This window comes from Balaenoptera musculus, chromosome 2 (assembly GCF_009873245.2).
Source record: "Balaenoptera musculus isolate JJ_BM4_2016_0621 chromosome 2, mBalMus1.pri.v3, whole genome shotgun sequence".
Lineage (NCBI taxonomy): Eukaryota > Metazoa > Chordata > Mammalia > Artiodactyla > Balaenopteridae > Balaenoptera > Balaenoptera musculus.
The window spans coordinates 89632804-89644961 of NC_045786.1; the positions used below are offsets into that span (position 1 = coordinate 89632804).

General features: G+C 34.5%; 1 protein-coding gene and 1 pseudogene across 5 annotated transcripts in view; both read left to right on the top strand.

Annotated features, from left to right (window-relative positions):
* UBR1 (ubiquitin protein ligase E3 component n-recognin 1) overlaps positions 1-12158 on the top strand; it is a 144718-nt gene that overhangs the window by 82701 nt on the left and 49859 nt on the right. For all 5 annotated transcript variants that reach the window (XM_036842347.1, XM_036842348.1, XM_036842350.1 and 2 more), the window contains 7 exons: positions 1707-1831; positions 4085-4137; positions 5234-5336; positions 6199-6247; positions 6643-6797; positions 8312-8411; positions 9355-9464. In XM_036842347.1, the coding sequence (XP_036698242.1) occupies positions 1707-1831; positions 4085-4137; positions 5234-5336; positions 6199-6247; positions 6643-6797; positions 8312-8411; positions 9355-9464 (695 nt within the window). The remainder of the gene's footprint in view (positions 1-1706; positions 1832-4084; positions 4138-5233; positions 5337-6198; positions 6248-6642; positions 6798-8311; positions 8412-9354; positions 9465-12158) is intronic.
* Positions 11385-11806, top strand: LOC118891130 (annotated as a pseudogene).

Here is a 12158-nt window from a genome sequence, read left to right on the forward strand (position 1 = left end):
TAGTCTCTGTTGATCTTACCAGCTAAGTAAAAGTTTTTGACTTCTCATTCTGGCTCTTGTTTCTTACTTTACTGCAGGAGACACTGCTTTGTATTAATACTTCCTAGTGAGGATTCTAGCCATTAGCCAAATCTGAAAACCTGGGTTCATTTTATTTGTTTATCAGGGAGCTAGTTGCTGGACTAGCTGCTTGTCTCAGCAGGAAGTGTGGTAAACCGTCATTGCTAAGTGAGATGTAAATCTTCCAGGCACTAACTCTTCTGGAATAACTCCAGAGTATTCCATAGGAAACTGCTGAAAAAAATGGACAAATTAAAAATGTGTAAAAGATTTTTAAGTTGATGACATACTTTATTAAATTACAAACACTTGAGGGGAATTTTTGTGTTTGTTCTTGGAATACTATATGAAAAATTTCTAATAGTGCTTATTAATAATATATATTAAAATTGCTAATATATTTTTGCTGTTTTATATTTTACTATTTTATTATTGCTACTATTATTTTGCTGTTATTTTGTTTACCCAAATTCATTGGGTATTTCCTTCTATGTGATTTGATTTTTAGTTAATACTTGCTACATTCCTGAGTATAAGTTTATTACCTTTAGTAGTCATCATTTTTAAAAGTGTGTGTGTTTGTGTGTGTGTGTGTAAAATCTCTGATTATATTATGGAGAAAACATTAAGAAGTAGCAAAAGATTTGGATTAGGAATCAGAAGATCTAGTGTTGACCTCGCTATAAACTATCAAGAGTGTACCATTTACATTTTTAGGGTCTCAAATTCTTGATTTGTAAAATGTGAAAGTAATCTACATGATCTCTAAGGTTCTTTCTAGCACGAAACTTATAGAGGGTACTGTTTTGGTGGAAAAAAATTGAAAATTACAGAGTTTGAAGAGGAGTGAGTCTGTTGGAAGTGAATTAAATTAACAAAATGTCATTCTTTGGCTAATTTGTAGAATTCATCAAATCTCTTAGGCAAAAAAATTCCTGTCTTCATAATAACCCTCTTATAGATATCACAGGACTTTGTACACATGTTGTAGTATTGAAAATCAGTGGTGACATAAGGTCAAATATTTTAAGCCTTCTTGAAGCATTGGGGATTAGATGCTGTTGACACCAGTGAAGTTCCCATAGTTAATTTAGCTATTTTCTCTCCCCATTTGGCAGTTTATCGAGATGAAAAATGGAAACCTGATCATGTGGGCATGTTAGCAACACCATCCATTCCTGATACATAATACTATTTTGTCATTTAACCCATAGAGATATTTTTAAGTATTTTGTTTTTTAGTTTTCACTTTGTTCTTTCTTAAATAACAAGTAGAGACAACATTGAGGAAATCTTGAAAGAAAAGCTATTGTTCCATGATGGCCACTACTTATTCAATGCTATCTTCCTTGTTTTCTGGGTTAGAGACACATGCTAATTTAATCGAGGGGCCTTGTTTATAATGTGTGAGTATGTGTATGTATATGTGTGTGTGTGTTTAAGTTAAGAGAAGGCCTGTGTTCTTCAGATCTCTTCATTTTTCTTCCTCTTTCAGCAAAGAGACTCTTGTTCAGATTTAGGAACATGTTCAAATAATTTTTGGTCACTATCTCATAGATTTGATTTAATGCAGTGTTCCTGATGGGAAGAGATTTAAATGGAAAGCAATTAATTGTTTTACTTTTTCTTTTCATTGTTTGTATTAGGAGAGCGTTATGTACCTGGAGTGGGAAATGTGACCAAAGAAGAGGTCACAATGAGAGAAATTATTCACTTGCTTTGTATTGAACCCATGCCACACAGTGCCATTGCCAAAAATTTACCTGAGAATGTAAGTCCAGTTTTGTTTTTTACTCCATTCACCTCAAGATGGGATAGTTTTTTCTTTTTCTTTAATTGGAAGCCACTCGAAGTTTTAGGAAAATCTGTTTAGGAAATTTTCAGATATAAAACTCTCACCATTAATTTTTTAGTGGTATAAACTTTAATTCTGGGCTTTTGGGCATTAGGAAACATTTTAGAGACATTCTGGCTATTTAGAAAACATTTTAGAGCAAGAAACTCTTTGATTTTTTGTTTACTTTAACATAAATTTTCTCCAGAGGAAAAGGGGACTTCCTGAAATGCTGAGACTATTTGGGTGGTGTGTTAGTCTGGGTCTTCTGAGAAGCAGATGTCAAGACAAAGGATTTAAGATTTAATTAGGAACAATGACTATGAGAGAAATGGTGAGGAAGCTGGGAAAGGCTGGGGGAGCCATCATACTGTGGTGCAAATCTGACTCCAGGTGAAGGAAAGAGGGAAGGAACGTTATGTAGGACTGTCCTAGACTGCTGGGTAGTCTAATCAAGGTTTGTTGCCTTCGCATGTCTCCCAGAGTGAGCCTCCATTAGTATCTCTGTTCTCTAGCTGGAGGTCTGCAGGGTGCATTCTCATGGCTGACACAGGTGATATTTATGATCAGTATTGCTGATTTTGAAGCAGTAATCCTAAAGATTATGAGTCATATTTTTTACTCCGAGATTTAATTTTGAATTAGAACAATGATTCTTAAAAGAGATTAGATTTACCTGTATTATCAAGGCTTTCCAGAGAAGTAGAATGGAGGTAAGCTTTGACTGTTGGTCATTTTTCTTCCAACATACCTGTATCTTTTTCCAATTTCATTGTTAACTGATTCTCAAACTTTAACCATTTGGCATATCACCTTCATAATATTTGCACATTTGTCTACCAATTTTATAATTATTAATACAGTTTATTTATTTATTTATTTATTTATTTTTTATTATTTTTGGCTGTGTTGGGTCTTTGTTGCTGTGCGCGGGCTTTCTCTAGTTGCGGCAAGCGGGGGCTACTCTTCGTTATAGTGCGCGGCCTTCTCATTGTGGTGGCTTCTCTTGTTGCGGAGCACAGGCTCTAGGCGCACGGGCTTCAGTAGTTGTGGCGTGCGGGCTCAGTAGCTGTGACGCACGGGCTTAGTGGCTCCGCGGCATGGGGGATCTTCCCAGACCAGGGATCAAACCCATGTCCCCTGCATTGACAGGCAGATTCTTAACCACTGTGCCACCAGGGAAGTCCCTTATTAATACATTTTAAAATCAACTTACATTTTTCCTTAGCATCTTTCTAAGCAGTATTACAATGAAATAGTAGGTTTGACATTCTAGATTAATTTTTTCCTAATACATGTTAAGATAAATGAATAACTATTCAAAAATTTAAAAATATATAACTGTGTGCCACCTAAAATAATTTCACATACCAATAATTATATACTTACCGTATTTTGCAAAAAAAAAAAAGCTTTAGTGTCTACCCTAATTTTTCACTGCTTATCACAAGTACATTTTTAAAGGAGGCTAAATTTAATTTTTGCAGCACTATAGGAATCTATGAATTTGCTTTAGTATATTGACTAGGTCCTTATCCTGATTTTAAATGACTTCATAAAAAAAAATTCCTTATTGGGACTTCCCTGGTGGTCCAGTGGTTAGAACTCCGTGCTTCCACTACAGGGGCGTGGGTTCGATCCCTGGTCGGGGAACTAAGATCCCACATGACGCACGGCATGGCCAAAAAGAAACAACAAAAAAATTCCTTGTTCAAGGAAAAGTTCAGGCCAGTCAGAAAAAAATAAAATTATTATAATTGTAGAAGCCAGAATATATTTGGACATCTACATATGTGTTTTACCGTAGATCCTATTTATTTTGTTACCTCGGTTTTAGGGGTTAGTACAGCATGGGCATGTGCTTAAATGATGTGGGTGATGAACATACTAGATAAAGAAAATAATAATTTCTTTGAATTATTGGTTGTATATGTATATATATATGAGGGCAAACTTAGATTAAATTGCTTCCTTAAGCAGTTTATACATACATCTTACCTCTGTTAAGAAATTGGTCCCTCAAAACAAAGCTAATTGGCCTTAGACCTAATTTTTAAATATTGGAAATTGATCTTTTTTTATTGTTTATGAAACACTCAGGAATGCTATTGAAAGTGTATTTCAGTTCACAGTAAGAGAATATAAAGTCATTACATGAAGGTAAAAATGACAAAAATGTTGTTTCAACAGGAAAATAATGAAACTGGCTTAGAGAATGTCATAAACAAAGTGGCCACATTTAAGTGAGTACTTAATATTTATGCTTATTCTGAAAGTTAGACCAATCTTTGTTCTTGTATTTCGGTTACTTTGTAGAAGCTCTGAAGTTCTTTCCTGAACTCCCAAGGACAAAAACAAAGTACAGACGGAATGGGTGAGAACAAGGGGCACACTGTAGGCACTTAGTACCTGTATGATGAAGAAATGAGTATTTTTGTCAAGTGAATGAGAAATATCCATTTGTGATATTAGGTGACTTAAGTAAGCAAAGAAACCTTTCGATAGTCTCTTTCTCATCAATTCTAAGCCATGACTTCGTTTATTCTATTAAATTTTTATATTCTAATTTTAGACTTTTCTCTGCTAGGATTAAAACATTATTTTGCAATCCTTTGATTCTTTGAGATACAAAAAAATGGAAATAAGATTTTAATTGGATTAATTCTTGAAATTAAAAATTGATACTGGTAATGAATTTCTACTGTTATAGTAATGTATTTATAGATAAATTGCTAGTTTCAAATAACCTTAAAAATAGAATGTAGCTTTTTTATGCTCTAATATTGTTCAATAAAATATTTCACTTACTTTGATAGAGACCAAAAGCTGTTTAATGTGCAGAACAAATATGTTGTGCTCCTTTTGGCCTTAATGCTTTTCCTCGTAGTTCTCTGTAGAGGATTCACCACTATATTTTCATTTACAATTCAATTTTCTATGGATATGATATCCTACTACCATTTTAGATTTGGCCTTAGACAATGCAAGCTGTAGTTGAACAGGCAATCTTAGGCTTCAGAGGTTAAAAACGAAGCCTTAGGGATTTAGGTAGGGCATGGGGTCAGATCTACATAGTATAAAATAAACTTCTTCAGATTTGTTTAAATTTCATAATTATGAAACACAACTTAGCTGGTACCAGGACTTTGATCTTACAGTGTAGGTTTTTAGTTTTACTCTTGAAATGAAATTTGTCATTTCAGTTTAAGCAAGTTGGATGAGATAAGGTTGTTTTCTTCTCTTGATTTTGACTTTTAGATTAATTTTCAGGTTCTTATTTTGTCTTACTCTATACTTCAAGAGCACTGCAGTTCACCTCTGTATTTTCTATCTTTTTAGGAAACCAGGTGTATCAGGCCATGGAGTTTATGAGCTGAAAGATGAATCATTGAAAGACTTCAATATGTACTTTTATCATTACTCCAAAACACAGCATAGCAAGGTAGGAAAAGTTATCCTCTTCAGTAAATAAACCTAAAATGCTTTATGCTTTCCAACTCCATAGAAAATTGCCTGGTTTTTCTGTAGTTTCATACTGGTTTTCATTATTAGAGCTCATTATCTTACCCAAGAAATTAAAGTTGAATCAATAATGTTATCTAGTTCGTAGGAAGTATTCAGATTTTCTTGATTATACCAAAAATATTCTTTATAGTTGTGTTAGGGGTAGGAGGATTCAATCAAGGATCATGCACTTCATTTGGTGTCATGTTGCTATAGTCTCCTTTAATTTGGAATAATCCTTTTGCCTTTTTTTGTCTTTCATAACATTGACATTTCTGTAGAGTATAGGCTAGTTGTCTTTTAGAATATCCTGTATTCTGGATATGTCTGATTGTATTCTTGTGAGTAGATTCAAGTTAAACATCTTAGGGCAAGACTACTACATAAGTGATATATTGCATCACATCAGTAGGCACATATAATGTCTGTTTGTCCCATTAAAGGTTGATTTAAGTTAGATCACTTAGTTAAGGTAATGTCTGGCTTTGTCCTTATAAAATGAATAATTTCCAGTTTGTCGTACAATGCCCTGTATATAATAGACACTAGGTAAAAACTGTTGGCTGAAAGAATGGGGACTAAATTAGTGATGAGGATTATTACCCATGTATTTTGCAGTGGCCTTCCCTAGGACAACCATTTTGTTTCTGGAATAAGGTAGCATTTGAATACATATTTCAGTATATAAAGTATTTTGGTAGGTTTGTGAATCTTTCCTGCCTGCTTCAAAGTACCCCATTTGTTTCATGCTTGTCAAGTGGTGTATTTTAAGATAAACTTTTTTTTTAAAATATATATAGGCTGAACATATGCAGAAGAAAAGGAGAAAACAGGAAAACAAAGATGAAGGTAAAAAATGAGATACTGAATTGACTCATTTTGACTATATGCTGTGACTTTGTATCAGCAAAGCATATAGTGTTTTGTTTTTGTTGTTTTTTGAGAGTGGGCAACTAATGGAAGTGCAAAGAACCCTTTGTTTCTTGCTCACATATTAAGATATAGCCTACATCAGTGGTGATAGAATTTTAAATTTATAACAAATGGAGTTTTTTTGGGGTGACTTACATAGTGACTTATATTTCCCTTGACATTGATGTTTTCAGTGCTTTAAAGGTAACAAAGATCATGTGTTGTTTTGCGTGTAACATATGATTCTGACATTTGCAATTTAGCATGAAGGATAACCCAAATAAAATTATACCCATTTGTCTCTTCTGACATTGATCTCCTACCCACTTTAGCATTACCACCACCTCCTCCTCCTGAATTCTGCCCTGCTTTCAGCAAAGCAGTTAACCTTCTCAATTGTGATATCATGATGTACATTCTCAGGACCATATTTGAGCAGGCAGTAGACCCAGATTCTAACTTGTGGACTGAAGGGATGCTCCAAATGGTATGTATACCGAAAATATTTTCTCTATTTCAAATACTTTCTCTACTTCATAGAGTTCTTGGGGGTCTGGAGAAGATTGGTAGTCTAACTTTCTGACTTCAGTCAGAACCACAACTAGAGCACCTGAGACCTAAGGGTCATTGAAAACAGCTTAGATGTGGTACAGATTTCCTTGTGACACATTCTCAAGTTTTTAGGATCCTTACTCTTGGGAATCATTTACATTTAAAAAAAAAAGAAAAATTTAAAAAAAGGGCTGTTCCTGCTAATAATAAATTGGCATGTCATTATTGTATCATAGTTTTCTATATTTTTTATTTCACATTGTATTATCAGGAGACAGTATAATAAAGATTTGAAGACAGGTCTAGGCTTGAATTTACCCCACTTGGGTTACCACACTTCCCATTTAAGGAGCAAAGAGTAATTTCCCCATTGCTAAAATGGGTTTAAATGTAATTATTTCATAGAGTTGTTATGAGAATTAGCTCATTAAATAGAAGCAGCTAGTTTTTTCTTCATACTGTTACGGATAAGTTACTTAATAATGTCACCTTTGGTAGCTGTAATTGGATATTTATTTATCACCTGCCTAACTAAATTTCCTTGGCTGTTATTGGTCTGGAGGCTCTAAATGCTATCGTACCCTATGTGTATCTCACTTTTTTTTTTATAACAGCGGTAAATAAATGCAGTAAAAATTTCAACCCACAGAGATACATTTGAAATCAAAAGTTAAAATTTCTCTCCCTACCTCCCATCGCCCTACCTAAAGGTTTGTATCTTCTGAAAGTGATTCCACATTAGTGCATATAGGCCTACCTCATGCTTATAGCTGCATATTCCATTATATGGACATCTATGATGCATTTAACTGTCTCCTGTTAATAGACATTTAGGTTGTTTTTAGGTCTTTGTATAACAAAGAACACTAAAATGAACATTGTTGTACAAATATCTTTGTACACTTAAGTGAGTGACTCTGTTACACTAATTCCTAGCACTAGGTCTGTACCTTTACATTTTTGATAGATATTGTCTAATTGGCCTCCAAAAATGTTATACCGATTTACTTTCCCATTACCAGTGTGGTGAAGAGTGCCTGCTTCCTAACACCTTTGCCAGCTGTGTATTTTACTAAGCTCTAACATTTTTGCCATTTTAATAGGTGAAACATAGATGATCTTGTTTCACTCACATTTCTTTAATTTTAAGTGAGCTTGAACGCTTATTTTTTGGCCGCGCCATGTGGCTTGCGGGAACTTCCCTGACCAGGGATTGAACCCAGGCCACGGCAGTGGAAGCCCAGAATCCTAACCACTAGGCTACCAGGCAACTCCCAAGGTTGAACATTTTTCATATGTGTATATTTCATTTCTTTTTCTGTGAACTGCTTGTTCATAACCTTTGCACATTTTTTACCCGTCAGATTGCTTATTTTTATACCTCCATTTAAAATGTATTTACCTTAAGAAGCACAGTTTTAAAGATCTTGTCCTACTTTCCTTTTTCAGGCGTTTCATATTCTGGCATTGGGCTTACTAGAAGAAAAGCAACAGCTTCAAAAATCTCCCGAAGAAGAAGTGACATTTGACTTTTACCATAAGGCCTCAAGTATGTTTTAGTATCATTTTCAACGCAGTTTCAGCTATTTGCCAATTTGTAACAGAAAGTTTAGCCCTGATAGAATTTTAATCTGTTAGTCCTTAAGACGGAAAACTCTGAAATTGGTTTAAGTCTTTTCGTAGCATTTTTAGTTTTTAACACTTTCAATAATACAGGTATGTTTTTTAATCCCCACGACAATCCTTTTACTGCATGATCTCACCCCCCTTTTGGGGGCGCTGCATACATTGATGGTTTCTTACTTTCATTCCTTGTCTCAGTATTATCAAATATTTGCTGCTATCTTAACCATAATGTTTACACTACCCATCTATGGAAGATATTAATGTTCCTGAATTTAAAGTTATTGCGGAAGTCTGAGTGAATGATAATGTGTTTGTTTTGCACCATTTTCAATCTGGAAGAGCAGGATAGGTTTAGATTAGATTTTTATTAAACGCTACATGATTAAGACAGTTTTTTCAGAGGGCATTCTAGGAACATTGACTTATAAGATCAATAAGACAAAAGCATCTCATTTTCTATTTAAACACTATTTTTTAGATTCTTGACTACATCATAAACCTATTCAGTTTATGGATATGACAGCTCCCACTTCCATATTTTTGGGAGCTTTGGTTCTCAGTAAGTACTTTTAGACAGTGAGCCAAGTAGAGGAAAGGAAAAAGATATATCATTAAGGGTAGTTTTCACTTAGCAGCCCCATGGAAAATGTACAAGAGAGACCTAAAGTAATTCCGGTTTTTCAGGTTCTTTAATTTAGTACTTAATACTTCATGTAATTGTAGATTCTTCCATTGAAAAATTAATGTAGTTAAGGGATTGATTGCAAACTTTGGTTATCAATGTGAATAACATTAACTATAAATTATATTTATACATAATTATGAAGAAAATCTTCATGATATATAATTTTTGTGTTTTAAAAAAGGATTGGGAAGTTCAGCCATGAATGCTCAGAATATACAAATGCTTTTAGAAAAACTCAAGGGAATTCCCCAGTTAGAAGGCCAGAAGGACATGATTACATGGATACTCCAGGTAAAACTGAAAAATAAACTGATCATATCTTGGTTTAAATATTTAAGAATCCTCTGCTTGCCTTTAAGATTAAACCATAATATTCTCTAATTGTAAAATGATTTACTACTGATTTTCATGATCACTCATAATTTTTCATGTTAGTAATCCTATTTTCCCTATGTTTTAGTGAGGGCTCTTTTTAATAAATTAACATTTTTTCATTTCATTATTCAGTAAATATGTATTGGGTACCTGCTATGTGCCATGCTCATTTCTAGACTCTGAAAAAGACAGATAAGGTGCTTGCTATCATGTTGCAAACATTGAGCTACAGACAATAAACAAAACAATTATCAGAATAATTCAGTAGGTGAGTAGGGGTAACTTTAGATGGGTAATCGGAAAAGGCCTCTTTTAGGTGCTAACACTGGAACTGAATGACATGGAGCCAGTCTTACAAGAATCTGGAAAAGTACTCCAGAATGAGGGAACAGCAATGCAAAAGCCCTAAGGAGGCCAGAAAGAAGGCTAGTGTGACTGGAACATAATGGGGGAGGGAGAGAAAAGTAGGCAGCAAGGTCAGAGGCACAGCCGGGGCCAGGTCATATAGGACCTTACAGGTCAGGGGTAAATGGATTATAGGGACAAGAGTAAACAGGGTAACCATTAGAAGATGATTGAAGTAATCCTGGTGAGAAGTGAGCATGACCTCAGCTAGAAAGCAGATGGCAAGAAGCTGGACTGATTCACATATAATGTGATAGTAGGAGCTATAGAAATTGCTGATAGATTAGATGGAAGAAGTGAGAGAAATCAAAATGACTTCTAATTTGGAGTTTGAACTATTGGGTGGATGGCAGTGCCTTTGGGGAGGAGTGAATGAGGGGTAGGGAGAGAGGTCAGGAATGTTACTTTAATGGAAAACCCTCCAAATGGAAACATGAAGCCAAGGTTATGGAGCTTCTTCTCACTGTATTTATGAAAATGTTTTTATGTTATCAGCTAGATATTATTTTGATAATTAGAATATAGGGTGGTTACATCAATTGGGGATCTTTGTACTGATTTGTACTTCAAGCAGTTAGTTCTTTTTATTACTTAATCAGAGACACTCCTTAAGTGTGATACAATTTCATATGTAACTATAAGATAATGATGTTATTATCAAGATTTCTCTTGAAGTAGATTTCATGAATATTTACTATTTTTCTTAAACCTACCAATATAATCATTTTAAAATATAAAACAAAAACAAATAAAAGAAGTAAAGTAGATAACTATTCTATAGATTTCACTCATATGTGGAATATTAAATTAATTAAATTAAATAAATGAACAGATCAAACCAAACAAAATCAAGCACATAGATACAGAGAACAGAGTAGTGGTTACCAGAGGGAAGGGAGTAGGGGGAGAGTGAAATGGGCTAAGGGGGTCAACTGTATCATAATGGATGGAAACTAAGTTTTTGGTGGTGTGCATGCTGTAGTGTATAGAGATGTAGAAATACAACATTGTACATATGAAACCTGTATAATGTTATAAACCAATGATACCGCAATTTAAAAAAAGTCAGTTGAACCATCATTTAGTCCAACATTTATATCCTATGGACCTGGTGTTATAAATTGGAGATCTGGTCCTGAAAGTTCATTTTTCCATTATAATACCAAAGTCCATTGTCAAAATATATAAAAATCACAAATATCTGTTCTTATAAACATTAGATATTTTATCCAAATGGTTAATATAAAGTTTTGTTTTAAGTTCCTTATGGGAGTTTTTTCCACATGAGACTGAGGCTCTTTCAAAATATAAATACTACAAGTTTTATGGATGTGCTCTCCTATTTCTGAAATCTTGATATTGTTAAAAAGAATGAGATAGCTCTTTCTTGGAACTGCCTGCGGAGGTGGCGGCCGTCTCCTACTTGGCATCATGGCCACCCTCATGAAGCCCAAGATTGTCAAAAAGAGGACCAAGAGGTTCATCTAGCACCAGTCAGGCCAGTATGTCAAAATTAAGTGTAACTGGCAGAAACCCAGAGGTATTGACAGTAGGGTGCTCAGAAGATTCAAGGGCCAGATCTTGATGGGAGCAACAAGAAAACAAAGCACATGCTTCCCAGTGGCTTCCGGAAGTTCCTAGTCCACAACATCGAGGAGCTTGAAGTGCTGCTGTGCAACAAATCATACTCTACTGAGACTGCTCACAGTGTCTCCTCCAAGAACTGTAAAGCCATTGTGGAGAGAGCAGCCCAGCTGGCCACCAGAGTCACCAATCCTTGTGCCAGGTTGTGCAGTGAAGAAAATGAGTACACAGCTCATGTGCACGTTGTATTTGTGTCAGTAAAACCATAAAACTCAGACAAAAAAAGAGTGAGATAGATCTGTATAAGCTGTTTTGCAAACACCTCTAAAGATAAATGATGAAGTGAAAAAGGAAAGTAGGAAACAGTGTATATAGTAGGATAGGTTTTTATGAGAATATATGTAAATATAAAGAAATATATATTCTGATTTTTTTCCTGCAAAGAAAACTAATTATCTTTAATTTAGTTGATTTTGGGGAGAGGGACTGGCATCAGGAAGAAAAGGTATCACTTTCCATATTGTATCTTTTTCTTTATATGTCTTTGAACTAAAAATGTTATTTTAAATTTAAAAAAATTTTTTCCGTAGCAAAAGCAGAGGTATGCTCACCCCTGCAGAC